The following is a 17,289-nucleotide window of genomic DNA, read 5'->3' as shown; positions in this document are numbered from 1 at the left end:
TGTTTTCTGCTGATGTGGAAAGATGTCCAATAAAATGCATCCAAAAACTGGGGGGGGGTCTTTTGTGCTAGGGAAAGGACATAATGTAATATTCCAACAGAGAGAGACGGAGACAGAATCCATGACCTTTCAAACTTCCTCTTTCAATACTGCTTTCACTCTAAATTTCCCCTCGGGATCAAGTTTGATAGTACTTCGTCACATCATGCCTCAACATGTTGCTCTCGTGGGCGGCATCTGGTAGAGTGTGGGGCAATATTTTTCCCCTCCTACTCACCTGTGTTACCCATTCCCTGTAATGACTGGTTGGCAGCGGCGGCCGCAGCGGCCGCTGCCGCCGCTGCAGCGACATTTGCTCCAGCTGTGTTCTGGCTGGCCAGTGCTGCAGCGAGGGGGGGAAAAAAAAAAAACCAAAACAGACCAATGATGAAATCTTCCATTCTTTTCCGGGTTCACTTTGAAACTGTCATCGTATCTCCTGCCAATGAAACTCAGAAAAATGAACCAGTATTTAAATACCTCGCAGCGTCTAGCAGTGTGCTGCAATATCTACTGCAATGAATAAGTACGTGTACATGCGCAAATTGTCTCAATATACAAGTATTACCTTCATTCAGTTCACTGATCTTGTGAATTGCCACTAGAGGGGTCCCAATACGACGCTTTTAGCATCGATCTGCGCACTGCCGCGTTTGAAAACGAGGCTGTATGTGTCAGCTCCAATTCTTAATACGATCAGATGATTGAAAGTAAGGAGTCAAGACACAAAATACATAAAGGTGTGTTAAATTCAGACTTTTCAGGCCGCAAATTTTTGTGGAAGAGTCGACACGTAAAATCAAAAGAAAAAGTAATGGCAGTTTACCGCGAACTAACATGCCTGCCATGGTCGTGTATCTGCATGTGCAGAGGGCGTGGTTTAAACTGAAGTGGTGTCACACTTACGAAGTGGGTACTACATATACTGTGTCGCCTCCGCAGGCGCGCGTGACGAAGTTCAACACAGAGAGCCTCGGTTTCGATGCGGATATGCGCAGACGGCGCTAATGTGAAATATCCCTCTATACATGTACACTTACACAAGGAACACGTTAGTTTTGATTAGGCCCCCCCCCGAAAAAGTTGGTCTCTGGTTAGAGCGTGTGTCCATTTTGAACGTGTCAAATTTTTTTTTCCATTTTTTTGGGTCAAAATTTTCAAAACAGTGCCCTCTATTTCCGCACCGCCTGAATGTTCATGAGTAGACTGATTCTTGGCCACAAGTCCAAAGGGCAATTTGTTCAAGGAACCAGAATAATTCGTGGGTAGCTCGAAGCTGGTGATAGATCCGTTACAACTGCGTAATGTTGATGTCGAACACAAACAGTAGATCTTGGGCAGGGTACAAAGTTGCAGCCAGCTGATCAGCAACAATGGCGGCATGAGGGCATGACTAGCCTTTGCTCTTTGATCAAATATGATTATTTGTGTCCATTGCCAGTCTTAAACAGCCACCCCCCCCAAAAAAAACACATCGCCGCATCAATTCTGGAACTTTGGTCTGACCAGAGACGGAGTTTTTTTTTGGCCTTAGTGTACTGCAATATAACTGAATGAAGTAATACTTTGTGTCAATACACCCTTCACTCAGTACTCTCATCTTGCAAATTGCAGATATCAGTCAAAAACACTTCATGCAAGTTCCATTAAATTTCCAAAATGAAAAAAAAAGCACTTTAAAACCAAATGAGGCAATGCTCTGTTCATCTGAGACTGGTCAATGGTTTCCCACAAGGGACAAAACTCCAATGGAATGAACCCTCACTTTGCCAAATAAATGTCTTGTGTGAATTTCCACATTATGATTCAGCTTGTCAGGTGTTGTACATGTGTATTTTTTTCCCTAGCAGACCACTGAAAACACACAGCGACTTCAGCATATAAATACTCCAATTGGTATGTTTTTTTAACTCACTTGCTAACTGCTGCATACCGCTAAGTGCTCCGAAGTTACCAGTTTGAGATGCGTGTTGCATAAGGTTCACCAACATCTGCACGAGTGAAGAAATTATCAGAAAGAAAACAGCCATTAAAAAAAAGAGAGAGAGAGCCGATTCATTTTGAGAGCAGAGCTGATGTACAACTCAAACTGCCACTGATAATCCTTTTAAAGAAACTCAGAAATTTCTCAAAAGGCTTGCAGTCACACACCAAACACAGCCCTGTGAAGTTAAGATGCAAGTTACTCGCTGCGATGAGTATATCATCTTTTCGGAGGCTTGTAGTCACACACCCAACACAGCCCTGTGAAGTAAAGATGCGAGTCATTCCCTGTGATGAGTATATCATCTTTTCGGAGTAAGAATAAAGTGTTTGTGTAAAATAATATCAAATCCTCTGTACAGCTGATATTTGTTTTGTATTAGACGCTGAGAGTTTTGCTTGAATCTCATGTCACATGAACAGGAAAATTTATGTACACACACACTTACGTAGAAGAGGTGTTACTCTACAATTATGAATCCCTGTGCACAGTAGATGAAACTCATGAAGGGACATGGTGTCATTCCAGGAACGTCAGTGGTAATGTCACATCATTCACAGCCACAAAATCACTACAAAATTTATTACAGCTCATAAACCAGAAACTCCGCATTACATGCACATGTACATAGATACATGTCGTAAGAAAGCTCGATTTTTTTTTCCAACGGAGGTACTGGTAATCCACACAACTACCGTACCCGGAGGGTAAAATTTATATTGTATACAGTATTCTCTCTGTCTGTGCAAAATATATCCAGTCAATTGCTGTGCACATGATGTACAGCTTGAACATATATGGCAACTTATGTTACCTTGATGCGACATATAACAAAAGCTGATGTCACAGCACTTTTTCCTATGCTCATTCATTCCTCATTAAATATGAACTACCCCGGCAATTTTTTTAAAAACAAATTTATGCCTGCAACAATTCTCTGTTCATAAATCAATTCTACCCCTTTTTACACATGTATGAAATAGAATCGTCCAGCATCCCCCCACTGGCCTGAAGTCTCTTTAATATTCACGAGGGTAACAGTCCAGCTAACGACCCCCTGGTGTGATAGGTTACTCTATCCCACCATATTGACCACGGGCAAATTAATATGACCAGCGCCAGACCCTGCTCTCTGGAGAGAGCGGAAGAAGGGGCAAGAGAGAATAAGTCCTAAGGTATGATGACCAGCAGCGGCCCAAAGGGGAAATATGGGCTGGAGTTACCACTTCTGTTGGTGTCAAGTGTTGCCTATTTAAGCACTGTTGACCTTGGGAAGGAGGGGAGGGAGACCATGGTTCATTGGGTTCAGTGGCTGAACATGAGCTGAGCAACTCAATACCCTGTCCCCTCTTCAACCTGCCGAGTGGAGGAAACTACCTCTGCTTTTATGTGTGTAGGCTTCAATAAAATGACAGCAGTTCTTGACTCTTTCAACTCTTCTCCTACCTCCATGGTTCGGGCACGAATTCAATGACAGCTATTTTACGAAATGGAATGGAGAGGAGAAAGTTGGTGGGGGGGGGAGGAGTGACTAGTCACGAATCCCCCTCCCCCCAAAGACATTTCCTGAGTAAACCAAGATGAGCTCCTCAGCTTTCATCTTGGTCTTTGGCTTTCACCAGGTCGGTTCCAACTCCATTCAGAGGCTACAGGCCATAAATATGTGCTTGTGTGTTTGGAGAAGCAGGCTGGGAACACAAAGAGTCATATATTCACACCCAGCAACAGTAACTCATTAATAAACAAGCACAAGGACTATTTTTCCATGTGCGTATGTATTATTCATTAAAAATATAGGTTCCATTTTTCTTTGTGTCCCCATGTCATCACATCGATGATTTCATAAGTGTACAGCACATTCTTTAATTTCCAAGAGTGATTAAGTATTTATGTAAATTACTTGCTTAACAAATAAAACTGGTTTGAAGTCAATTTTAACGATATTCCCATCTCCAATTACACACGGCGAGTGCAACAGGAATACAAATATGTCACACTTTTGGACTGAATCTACCGAATAATTCATACACCATTGGCTTGTGACTTCAAGAATGCACATCCGTCAACATATGTATTACAAATATGTCTGCCACATTTGTATCCAATTCTGTAGGACATAGTTACCCTGTGCATGTACGTACATGTACAAAATAATGTAAATTACATGCAGTGATGGATTGCATGATAGAGATGTCCATGCATATCGCATCATATGCACTTTATTTACAATGATCTCATGCCGACACACTCAATTAAGCTCTCTTCAAACACACACGCTTCTGCACGCATCACATCGTTATTCACTTTGGCAGGGGGGAAGATGGCAATTAATTATTCCGCAAGTCTTGCTGCACGCCCTGCCCGTCAGCGCACGCCATTCCCTCGGCAGTATCCGAGGTGTGGTGCGCGCATGTGCCGGGGAAGGAGGGGGGCCAGCCTACTGGGGCCCGACTGCCGCAACGTTCCCACGGTGAATTGGCGCGGTGGACGTTTCAGTCAATACCATTACCGACAGAAATATGGATTTCAGCTATCACAACAGTAGCCTTGAGGAGACAGAAATGGCGGAGGAAGATGATCGTTCATTTGCATTCTGATCACTCCGGTTGAGATGATGACAGGAGAGAGTTGCTTGTCTTTAGTGAGAGGGAAGCGGGGATGATGATGGGCCAACAAGGAGTACCGGAGGGGGAACTGATGAGGACGTGGGAGACAGCAGAAGGGATGTGTAGGAAGTACTGTTAGATGTGCCAACTTTATGAGGAGTTGAAAAGGACATTCAGAGGACTGTTGATGAAACCAGGATATCTGCTCTAACATTCGGGACAACATACAGGAAAGAGGCTATGTCTAATCTTGGCAACTCAAGGAAAGGGCAAAAGATAGAGAACACACAGGCAGGCATGGCTGAGTGCAGAAAGCAAAACAGGCAAAAGTGAAATCACGAGGAAACTTGGGGGCGGGGGAGGGCAAAAGAGTAGAGGCAAGGATCACAAGCAAACAAATCAAAAGGGGAACCGCAGCAGACGGCAGGTGGGTACTGTTTCACGGGGAGACGGCCCAGGCATGAGTCCTGTCAACATTGATGTTGAGTCTATGATCCATGAAGTAAGATCCCTGACCGCGATATTGACTCACAATGCACACTTCACTTGCACCTAGAGTGCGGGTGAATGTCTAATGATTTCTGCAGGGCATTTCTGGGCAGACAATGTAGCGTGTCTCACAGGGATACACATTCGAGCTCACTGGTACTTATTCCATTCAGCGGGCAAGCACACATCTTCTGGAGACCGACAAATTCTCTGTGAAAACTGCCACAATTTCAACACACGATACACAAGGGATCAACACAAATTTAAATTCAGCTCGGTCACAACAATAATCAAAGAAATTAAGTCGAAATTGGAGAAGTGTAACAAAATTAACGGAAAGCAATTTCAAAAAATGAACGAAAAACTGTTAGAATTACAGGTGTACCTGTGACCCAGACAGGTTTGAATTTTAAATTACTTCGCCATTTTTTAAATTTCATGAGGACAATTGACTAATACACATGGAAGCCTTTTGGAGGCATAATTGCACAAAATGACCGATGTGTTGGCTAAAAGGTTCAAGAGGATATAGGGCACCATACTTATTAGTGCTCAGATACCATAAAAAGCCCTGGTCAAGGTCACATGTGCTGAGAGCACATGCATCCTTCAGTGTTGCCTTCCGTTCCTCCATTGTGCACCATATACCCCGTACCAGGGCAAGTTGCTACCAACATGCCACCAATTATGCCTCTAAATCCCAACTGAGGAATAATTAGCACTCCCTGATGGTGACGGGGGCAAGGTCAAGGCAACAGGAGTGGCTGACACTCACTCAGAAGAGGCAGCCAAATATGAAATGCCCTCCGGATGCATGAACTCTGTGTAACCAAGATGTAACTGATTGCACAGTGGCCGTACTGGCATGTGTGTGTGCCAACCTGACAAACCCACTAGTACCACATGTAATGCAAACGTACAACGTACATGTAGTGTGGACCCATTAGCAACGAGGTCCTCATAAAGGCAGGTTGTGTGAACCTTGAATGGCAAAAACCAGGTCCACACAAGGTAACTCCCTTTCTGGAAAACAAAAATCCAGTACACAATAGTGTTTCCAGTGCAAGAAAAAGGAGCATTTTCACCAAGTTTGCTGAGTTTGAATGCATAGAAACAAAGGAATGTCCACTCTAGGGGATACATGTACATGTAGGTACAGTGATCATGTAAGTGCAGTGGGGTGTGTTTTTGTGCGTCTTTATACTCTCCTTCAAAGTATGACAATGTTTTTAACATTCTTGCGGTGTTACATGTAAGCGTACTGAAAAGTGCATTTTTTTTTTTAAAACACCAAAAATTGTCAAACTTTTCCGGACAAATGAGGATGATGTTGAAGAGATTTAAATCAGGGAAGACACTGCTCAGTTGATATGATTTCCCGTTCAAATTTGGAATCCCAAATTTGCTCTATGAAAACATTTCTAAGGAAGGAAAGGTTGCATGCTGGCTTCATGCCATATATACTTACAAATTGCCAAAGAAATGGAAATTTACTACATCAAAATGTACACATTCCAGGGTTTTGCACATCGATATATCATTTTGGTTCAAAACCTTGGCTGAAATTGTATTTTGGTATGCAAATTTCCATTGGCATGAAAACTACAAAGGCTCAAAAATACTGATAAAAACAGCAAAACAAAAATTGAAAACAGGAATAATTGAAACACAAATGTGCAGTTTCAAGGGCTGTAGTAAAATAACTGTACAGTCCAATTAAGCGTGCAAGTGATGCATGTATGGACAAATTCATCCCCAATCATCGTCAGTCACAATGAATGTATTAAGTAAACCTTTGGACTGAGAAAACAAAATTCGCATCGCATATTCAAGTAGAACATTTTTAACAGCTCTCAGTAGATTCCTTAGACAACACAGTAACATCAGAGTGCAACATTCTGTCCCAAAATAGAATGCCAAGTCAATATCTGGTAGTGCAGCACCTTGATTTGCTCCATCAAATCGGATTCAACTTTGGAAGCATACCCTTGATTTTGTGATCAAGGTTTCTTTACAAAGGTGAGCATTACCAAACACAACTGCCTCTATTCAATGACTTGGCTCTATTCTGGGGAAAAAGCATTAAGCTAAGTTCATTCTTTTATTACAAGTAGTTGACACTGACATCAACTACAGGAGGCACAGGATAAAGGCAATCTCATCTCCCTCTCCCGTGTAATCCTGATACCTCAAAGACTTCAAACAAGCACTGGTATAATGTTCTTGCCTGGCATGCTTTCAATCTGTCTACACAGAGCGGCTAGGATTTCCTGCGCGCATCCGTTTAGGTACTAAAATCTTGGGCTAATCAAAGCACCCAACTACCTCAGGATGGACAAGGTGAAAAAAAAACCCAACGTATCGATGGAGCGCTATTACTCAAGACACAGTTTCTGTTTTTAAAGAAAAGTCTGTAGCGAGGAAAAAAAAAAAGCCTTGCTCTTGTATCCTCTTGGCGATACAGAGGTTTAGAAAAAGAAGACCCTTCCTGGACAACATCTGCAGATTAGAAAATTCCCTCCGAGAGGATATGGAAGGGAGGGAAGAGAGAAAGAAAAAATCCCCCTCCCCAAATTGGGTCAGCCTCCATGGCCCATTTCCGAAGCTAAACACACCCGGTGTTAACGGCGAGTGCATTTAGTGAGCCCTGGGGATGAGGGATCTGGCTTCCCCGTGCGCTCGCCCAGGCCGTAATCTTTTTAAGAGAATTTCAAATCCTCAGGACGGGGAGGGAAACGGGAGGAAAAATCAGTGCTGTTTCTTGGGCTGGAGACTTATGCAGCATGAGTAGGGCCTGAAATCCTTTCAAAAAATTCTGTCATCTGCATGATACCTACATGTACACGTACAAAAAACCCTCAAATACAAAAAAAAAGTTCCCTTTTACAACATGAGACACAAAGGGCATTAGGGTGAAAGGAAACAACAGGACAGTGACCCACCCCCAACTGGAGTCTGTAGAACTTTTGTTGGTTTACTATTCTTCAGAATGTTCAATGTTTTGATACTTACTCAGAGTAGACTAAAATCATTATATGAGAGCCAACGACTGGTGCATGCACAATCTGGCCAGCAAGTAAACAAATATCAACCTGACCAGAAGCACTTGAGGCACTTACTATAAAGCGTGCACTGCAGCACAGAATTTGAAAGCACTGTATAAATTGAACGAGATTCCGGTGGGTAATCATTTTTTTTATTTCAGACACTACCTCCCATGCCAAAGCATTCCTCACTACGTTTGGATGTGACAGTGCATCCCCCCTTAACATCACACCGAGTCACCTGTGACTTTCACTCAAATATCTTCCACGTTGATGTTTTGCATGATCGTTAATTGCTGTGATGAGGTTAAGACAAGGATGCATTTATAAACATGTGAAAATCTGAAGGTAAGCCAGACAGGTTGGTTCCTGATAGTGAGATACATTCAAACACCATAAAAATGAGTACCGGTACTCATGCCGTGCGTGTACCGGTACATGTACACTACCTGGGAAGGTATAATGTATCGCCTGCTATGCTGTTGACATTCGAGGAAAGACCTCTTAACAAAATGATGTGGCTGACAGAAATGATACTGGACGTGAGCGCGTGTGCGGAAGGCAAAACTCGACAGCATTGTCTCCAACTCAAGGTTGCAGTATTGACTGATTCGAGCCAGTCCGATGTGCATCGGCACTGACACTATGTCCTTGTGCAACATGATGATCTAGTGGATTTCTCCTGGATTTTATGACAGTCAATAGGGACACTGTACCCGTGCTCAGCATCTTAGGAGGCATGATGTACTGCAGGTACACAAACACAAGTGAAAAGCTATACATACAGGGAGACTGTGTTTCCAGTCAAATTCCAATGGTAACTGTGCAGGTACACGTGTCATGGTGCATACGTAACCCAACGTGTGCATACATGCATGCAGCACCAGATTCTTTGCAGATGTTGACAGCTATGGGTGGATTGCTCAGACTGCAAAATACAGGTGACAGAGGCTTTGAATGTCAGTCTTTATCAGAAAGCTGTGATGTGCATTTTCCAATCTGTTCTTGGCTTTCCCAGACTCAGTTCCAACTTCTTAAAGGCCACCGGATCAGACAGTGGGTAAGCCGGCTTACTTTCTTGACAAACCCGCGCCAGGTGAGACCAAATAAGAAATTGAGCTGCCCTCCAGCAGTGCAAACGACAGACCGTCTGTCGGCCGCAGTGCTCCAAACCGAGTAGCACCCTTGCTAAGACTTGATAATGACGTAATCAGGGCCGCTGATTCAATACAGGAGATTAAAACGTATGTTCGGGTCTTCTTCGCTGCCGTGTCCCCCTGCTTGCCTTTGCCTAACCCCAGGGCCCGTTGCTTTCCTTCGCTTCTTTTACACAGAGCGACATGCAGCCATATTTCGAAGTAAATGGATTTTACTAGAGTGGCGGTGGGCCCCCGGGGGTTGTGGTGCAAAGCTGTCTGGGGGATTGGTTATTGAACAAGATGGAATCGATAAATGCTTGTTTGTTTCTGAGTGGAGACAAACAATAATCACGCATGATAGATGTACATGTACCATCCCTTCTTTTTAAGTACAATCAAGATTTTGTTCACAGGAAAAATTGGGCATGGTACATGCAACAAAAGCCATCCACAAAACACACAGATGGAAGGGCTTATTAATTATGAACTGTACAGTACTTGTACTAAGTGAGCACTTAATGCACTTTGACTGACTGCTTAAGAGCGCCGATATGCATGAACGTCCACATTCACAAGGTTTTTTGCTGCAAACCTTTTTCGACAAATCTTTCCCAGATATGTACCTTGCACCCTGTCCTTTTCAAAGATGATTCATTCATCCAATATTAAAAAAGAAAATCTCCTCTGAAATCTCCCCTTCCTGTCTTCCATGTAGTGGTGTATAAATATGTACATATACATGTTCATGTATGTACACTGTACATGTACACACAATGATGGTGTGTGCGATGACCTGAATGGCCGTATAAACAAAGTGCATGCTGAGCTGCTGTGGTGTGAAGGACCTTCACAGAATGAAGGTCCCCATTGCCCCTGGGTTTTCTCATCTGGTTCCCCGCAGGCAGGCAGGTCGCAAAGGGGGCCTGAATTTCTACCATGTTAGCAGTGGGATACTAATCAACCGGGGTCAGAGTGTCCATATACTACATGGTGCCCACGCCCGAGGTTGTACTGGTGATTTTAAGGGGAGATTGAAGGGATCCTGCTTGGAGCATCAACCGCAAAGAACGACACAAGAAAAACGGAATTCCCACTTACGGCTTTCTTTCTGAAGATCTTTTGTCAGCTCAACAGGGTCAAAACCATGGCACTGTTGGCTGATTTATTTCTGAAAACAGACTAACGTCACTCACAATGCACTGAAAATGTCATTCTCTAAGAATTACACACACTGTACGCGAGTCAGGACCTGAATGGCTTTATAGCAGCACTTGTTTCATCTTGGCATTTTAAAGCACAGCACAATGCCTTCATCCGGCAGCTTGCTCTGCGAACTCCAGAAAACACAGACTGAAATCCCAAAACTGCAAACCTTTTTGCTCCTTTACACAGCATGCTGTGCCCAGACGTCACTTTCTCAACATTGTCTGAAAGCCCTCCGTTGACTCTGAACAAAGATCCCAGTCTTTACACTCATTCCAACTGCTTCAAGGTTGCAAGGGTTAGCAAATCCTTTCAAGTCTTCCACAGAATGAGTTATTTTTAAACTGCTCTAAAACTGCCCGCTTCAAACTCCGCTTTTGAGGCATGCATATAAATATGATATTCTAAAGTCCTGGTACATGTACGCCAAGACTTAGGGGAAACAAGTCGGGAACGAAACTGATTCAAAAGAAATTTAATGCCGTCCATCCTTCGAATAACTGTTTGCGGTACCCGCTGCTACATCTGACACGAACCAGCTAGCCCACACCGGCAAGCTCAGTGGTCGAGTGGTCAAGACGTCTGTACTACCATAGTAAGCAGGAAGTCGTGGGCTCGAATCCCACCCGAGTACGCTTGTGGTTTCTTTTCGCAAGCTTTCGGGGGAAACACTGAGTATACAGTGATACAATAAATGTCAGACAGGGCAAAAAATCCTAAATGAAATTTAATGACGGTTGTAACATGTATGGCATGCCTTAAGGATACCAATTAGCATGTTTATCACCAATATGCATTTAGTGAAGATAAATACATTAATTCGTATTGGCTCAACGTGCAGCAAACTAGAGATCCAAGTTGACAAGTTGTCTTCACTCGTGATTAATTTGTTTCATAATTCCACAAAAGAGAGGTCACAGATTATGCACATGTATAGAGGTTACATAAATGTACGGCAGCTGTCTTCCCAGTCAGAGCATTGTTTGGGGGGATATGCACTCACTACTCATGTGTATCCCTATGGATCAAAACACTGACCAGAAAGATGGCTGCCGTGCAAAACCTCTATACAGGTGCACTCATAATAGTCAGGTAGACTATTAGCATGTTGGATAACAAGAATTGTATTTCCATGCAGCTTTACCGCACCTGTTGCATTTTCATGATCAACTTTTTGGCTGCAAATCTCTTTTTGCTTTTCTCAGCCACGTCTTGAACTTCAGCATTTCTGTAAGCATGCAGAAGGAATCAAAGAACTGGCAGTCAATGACACTCAGAGTCACTGTCTTCCTGCACTTTTTTTCACACTGGTGTTTCACACTTTTTTCATAATGCTGAGACAGTTTGGAGGGGGGAAAAAATTTCCACTCTGATCTATAAAGCACACGGCGAAGACCAGAGAACTTCCACTGCGATGCACTCTCGTTCCGGCATCTGCCAGTACGCCTCTGGGAAAGAAAGAAGTTATCGATGATTCTAATGCTGTTAGGAAGCCTTTGCGCAATGTGAATGAACTTTCTGAATGCCCAAGCAGAAGCTGATGTACTTAGGATGTTTTCCTCCATTGGCTGTCATCTTCCTCTTGGATGAATAAACCCGGACGATATTCGAATGATTTTGTTGTTTTGTGCAAGATGACTTTTCTTGGTTTTAATAACAAGAACATGTATCAGTGCGTTTGCTTTAACAATGCAGAGGAATAAAATATGAGTAAATCTGATAAGACTTGAATTCAAATGCTGGTTAACCGTATGCTGCCGGGTCTAAATTGAAGTTGAATGATGAGCTCTCCGGGGATTTTCAAGATTTTCCATTTTCAAAAATCCTTCAAAAATTCATAACCAGTAATACTGGACATTTACACCCACACAAATGACTGCCTGGTGGCTACTCTAATCTGACAGGCAACATTTATAAACACCCGAGTATTTTAGTCAGGCCTGCCACCTTGTAAAGAGAGCCTAGATTGTGCAGTGTTACGTAATTTTCCCTTGTTCCTGAAACTGGCCCAATGCACTGCTGGGGTCTTTTCAAATGCGGCCAGATTAGCGTGCAGCGGTACTGTATTGCTCAGGCGCCGGAGCGCTTTTGTCCCTGGCCATAATCCGCTCACACTGAATGCCACAAAAAGGGGAATACAGTTTCAAAACAATGACAGTTTACCTTCGCTATTGACAATGGAAAAAATGTTGGCAATTCCCAGCAGCTTGGTTTTTTGTTCCAAGTACGGTCTTTTGTTACAAAGCCCAGCTCCTTTGTCCGATTTCGGGTACCCTGGCTTTGAGTATAAACTGGAGGTCTCCGGTACAGGGAACCTCAGCACGAAGTGGTTACTAAGTAACGGTACTCCAATACTGACTGCTAGTAAATTGAAAACTGCTACTTTCAGAATAAAACTTTCAACACTCAACATTAAACACACGTAGTTGAGCGCAGAGGAAGAGTCTTTCACTATGAATATTTAAGGAATTCATTGAAATGATCGGACCAGGACAGGGGACCTTCTTGCAAAGTTGCCCTGGGTGTGAGGATGCCTCCCCAAAGCAAACCACCGAATCTGTAGCACGCAATAACCTGATTTTCAACATAACCACCGCACCAGTCAAAGCCGCATTTCTGGGCACAGATATTCAAAGTAGTCTTCGTACGCTTTGGGCCTCAAAGAACTAGACCAACTCTCCACGCAGACAGGCGCACGCACTGCGAGCACAAACTGGCAACTCGCTTCTCAAAAAAAAAAACCCTTTGCTCCAGTTCTCCTCTCAAATTGTCTTTTAATTTCACTGAACGAATCCAAGACATCTCATCAGAAAGCGGCCCGACAGAGCGGAGGGGGAACAAGCGTTTAATCCCCGCTGGCCCCCCGGGAACCAAGCGGCAGACAGCTGTTAAATTCGCTGAGAGAGCCTACATTCCAAACACCCTAGGGTTTTGCATGAGGATGGATGATGGCTTTTTTTCCCCCTTCCCCTCAGTCCTGGACCACAATCCTGCTGAAGCATTGATTAACCCTAGATGCTCTGTGCTACTCACTGACTAACTACTGATTCTAAATTATGGTGGGGGGGGGAGAGATTGGGGGAAAGAGGGGAAGAGTACAAAAAAAGGGTTGCAAACAGCAGGCACTGGAATTTAATGACCGTGGTAAAATGCCTGGAGAATCACTTGATTACGCATCATTACCACGGGGACTTCAGTTTTGGCATTCGGCACAGCCGACAAGCGTTGAAGAATCACAGGTACAGAAGGTGCAATCTCTGAAACAGACATTTGCTGGTTGCTAGGAAAGAACTCACTACCATGTGTACACTTGGAATGCGTAAAGATCTGTGCGTGTTTTGAGGGAAACTCCAGCAAATGGCCATGATAACCAACTGCAGCGATTCGCACTATATTCAGCTTTCCGCGATTTGACCTGAACGGGCCAAACTTTTTAACTTCACGGCTGACATCTTGAATAAACAAACTCTACAGTTAATCATCATTCTTCATTGTTCAAGTAATATCACTCAACAAAAAAAGAGGCATTTGAGAGCCTTGTAAATGCCCTCATTATCACACACACACGCACAAATTTAATGTTGGGCTTTGCGCGCCCAGATCCCGTAGTAAACATCAGGGGTGAGATCGCGGGTAATTGAAAAATCCGCAAACTATTCATCAGAGGTTTTGAGGGCCCCAGCAGCGCATGGTCTATGCTGTATACATTTGTGTTTGCCTCAAGGTACACCTTAAGATACTTATTTCTTCCCTTCTTCATCAACCATTATACACAAAAGCATTATGGTGGTAAACTCAGGTTTTTTTTCAGATTGCAAGAGAGACTGTCTGAAAAATCCCAAATCAGGAAAATCCTGATGAAAATAATCTTGAAATCAGGAAAAACCCAGACCAATCTCAGCCCTGAAACATTTGCCCAGTGCCAGAAAAGGCTGCGGGGAGGAGGGGGTACCAGCAAATTCTTCAACCTTGCAATTGTGCTTTGACCCAACCAAGCACGACCCGTTCATACATTAACAGCGGAAATGAAAAAAGAATTCTCAAATGAGTGTACACGTCCTCCATGGAACAAATAAGGACAGCTACAGTATGTGCTTTTACACGTCATCCGGCGTCAAGTGGTTAAATGTGCAGATGTTGTCCATTTTTCAATGATGCGCATTAGAAGTGGTCTCTCGGTGGTGTCTTTCCCCTCAGTGGGTTACTGTTTTGTGAATGAACTCGACTCATTATGAACCTGTCTAGTATTATCAGCGTTCATTCGGTAGGCTTTAAAGTGTACTACTTGAGGAGCGAAGGCTGGGCAGGTTAGGTCCTGAATGATCCACACACGGATACAGAAGATTGAGAGCAGAGTATAAGTCATTAAATCATAATATGACATGAAGATGCAAACTCATTTGATTTTAAGCTCGATCAGAAATTGGATGAAAAGGCAATGGAGGAGTGACGGTACCCATGTTGAGATTAGCTAGAGGCTTAAACGGAGGTAAAAGAGATAAAATTCTGAGTTGATGCGGCGAGTGGCGAAATCAGAGTACCAAGTTAAGACAGGCAGGCGCTTGGAATTTATTCCCCCGAAGCTGCTTCAGGAAAGGCAGGTTGGAGGAGGGCTGGGATGGATGGAGATCTGGCAATGGGCGTCAGAGACGTGAGAGGATGCGCCTGTGAAGAGAGGACAGATGGAAAGACATAACAAGGGGGCTTCGTCTTACCGCAAAGTACTGGTTGCTGAAGTTGTTGGCGAGCCCGCTTGTGAGTGCCTGGTTCATGGCCTGAATCCTCTTCTGCTCCTTCTCTCTTATTGTGTCAGCGAACTTGACCACGAGCTTCGAGGAGCAACCCTGACAGTAACAACAGAAACATAGGCACCGTGTAAATATCCACTCCAAATGTGGCAAGTCTGTGCGGGTACATTGTACGTTCAGGTACATTCGTTTCAAAGAAAAGCCCTCGTTCGTCCACAACACGTTTTCCACATGTTCACGTAGGTCCTTAAAAATGCATACAACTGGTGGCCCATGCTGTACTGGCCCATCCAAAGGATATGACCTACTAAGATAATGGTATCTTTTGTGCTTTGGGCAAAGGTGCCATCTTTTATGCCCTGTCATTTCCCCATTTCTCATCCAAGAATTCATCCCAGTTAGTATCGCATGACATTACCAGCAGGCATACATGTACATGCACTTGTTATCCTAAAGTCTGCAGCAGAAAACGCCTTGTGCAGTCTTTTACATGACTCTGCATGTAGGCAAGCATCTGGTCATGCAGCTAGATACAAAGCCACTAAACATGCTACACACAAGGATACATGTAACTGCAAATGTAATTAGGTATTCGGATAATCTATGTACGTCGATACAAATCCCGACACACTCCTTAAAAAAAAAAAAAAAAACTAAATCACTCAAAAAGCACACATCCCGACACAAGCCAACATGAATACAGCCTATACCATGACAGTGTTGGCTGATAATGACCAGTTCTTATCCAGGGCATAAAAGAGTGTGGAAGTTAAACATCGGACACCAACTCCGCTTCTTGAAGCGTACCCCCCCAGGAGACCAGCATGAAATGACACCCCACCAGATTGACACTGATCTGCTGAGGCACAACTATCTGGAATCACTCAGATTTTCTATGGCCCTTACCTGATTGGCACGATTCATTTCAGCTTTTTTTTTTTTAAAGTGCTAAACACGGGCTCTTCTAAATTGGCATTTTATAGAGGGGGGAGGGTTACTACATGTGCTCCGCAATGAACTCAGGAACCTTGTATCTAATTCGTCCATTCCATTACTCGGCTGGATTTAAGTCTCAGTACATTTCTCTTAAAAGCGGCAATCCCAATTGGCTGGCTGTGGTTTCAAAAAGCTTATTTGATTGCGCTGACATATGATATCAACAGCATACGCTTACAAATTCTTCTGGCCAATGTCCTGCACACCAGATGAATGATTTTATACAGAGTCTGGCGTACGTGTACATATATTCACCAGTATGCTACTCGTATTGGGCGATGGACTGGTACCCTGACCATTCAGTGGACTCTCAAACCTCCCATTTAATCCAATCAGTGAACCACTGCTCGGCAGACTTCAGGCCATCCCAACAGAGATGGCTACTCTGCGGGTGCTGCCTTTCCGAGTACAAAAAATTCCAGACATGAGGATTGCCCGCCCCAAGATTGCATGCCATCGGGCCAGCCATGATTGTCCTTGCATTTTTATTTAAAAAATGCGGCCGAAGTGTCATGGGACTGCGCTGACATAACGCACCTTCAAAGAAATGCATACCATCTTCTCTCCAAGGCAGATCAACAAGTACTGCCGCTGGAGCGTATTTCAGTCTAGTCAAATAATTTAGTGTCGCCAAACCATCCTGGTCTACATGCTTAAATGCACTTTTCTACAAAAAAACTTCCTTAAAAGAAATTTGCCCTTCAAAAACTATAGGCGCCCCATAATCTGAAAATTCTTATTCCTTTTTGTTGTACAAGATGAGCACAATCGCTGCTCACATCAATAAAAACATTTAACACAAAGTACCAAGAAAGTCTATTTACATGGACAGTGTCCGGTTGGACATAAACATAGGCACTGTGCTTTTTCAGGTCAGCTTCTTGACCTCTAGAAAATGAACAGACCTCTCTCTCACTTGGCCAAAGTTGTAATTTGTCCCGACCAGCAGCTGATTAACTACATGTACATGAATGGCCCAAGAGCAAAAAAAAAAATTATAAAGAGTTAAACAACTGCATGCAGATATCCCGATGTAAAAAA

At 43.5% G+C, this 17,289-nt stretch overlaps 1 protein-coding gene across 25 annotated transcripts in view; it reads right to left on the bottom strand.

The window, feature by feature from the left end:
• LOC110973023 (CUGBP Elav-like family member 2) overlaps positions 1 to 17,289 on the bottom strand; it is a 96,530-nt gene that overhangs the window by 28,069 nt on the left and 51,172 nt on the right. For all 25 annotated transcript variants that reach the window (XM_087135079.1, XM_087135077.1, XM_087135082.1 and 22 more), the window contains 3 exons: positions 15,220 to 15,348; positions 1,955 to 2,030; positions 278 to 382 (listed from right to left, as the gene is read on the bottom strand). In XM_087135079.1, the coding sequence (XP_086991205.1) occupies positions 278 to 382; positions 1,955 to 2,030; positions 15,220 to 15,348 (310 nt within the window). The remainder of the gene's footprint in view (positions 1 to 277; positions 383 to 1,954; positions 2,031 to 15,219; positions 15,349 to 17,289) is intronic.

Source organism: Acanthaster planci, linkage group LG03 (genome assembly GCF_054643075.1).
Source record: "Acanthaster planci isolate LZ-2023a linkage group LG03, COTS_SCS, whole genome shotgun sequence".
In the NCBI taxonomy this organism is placed as follows: Eukaryota; Metazoa; Echinodermata; class Asteroidea; order Valvatida; family Acanthasteridae; genus Acanthaster; species Acanthaster planci.
This window is presented reverse-complemented; position numbering and strand designations above follow the sequence as displayed.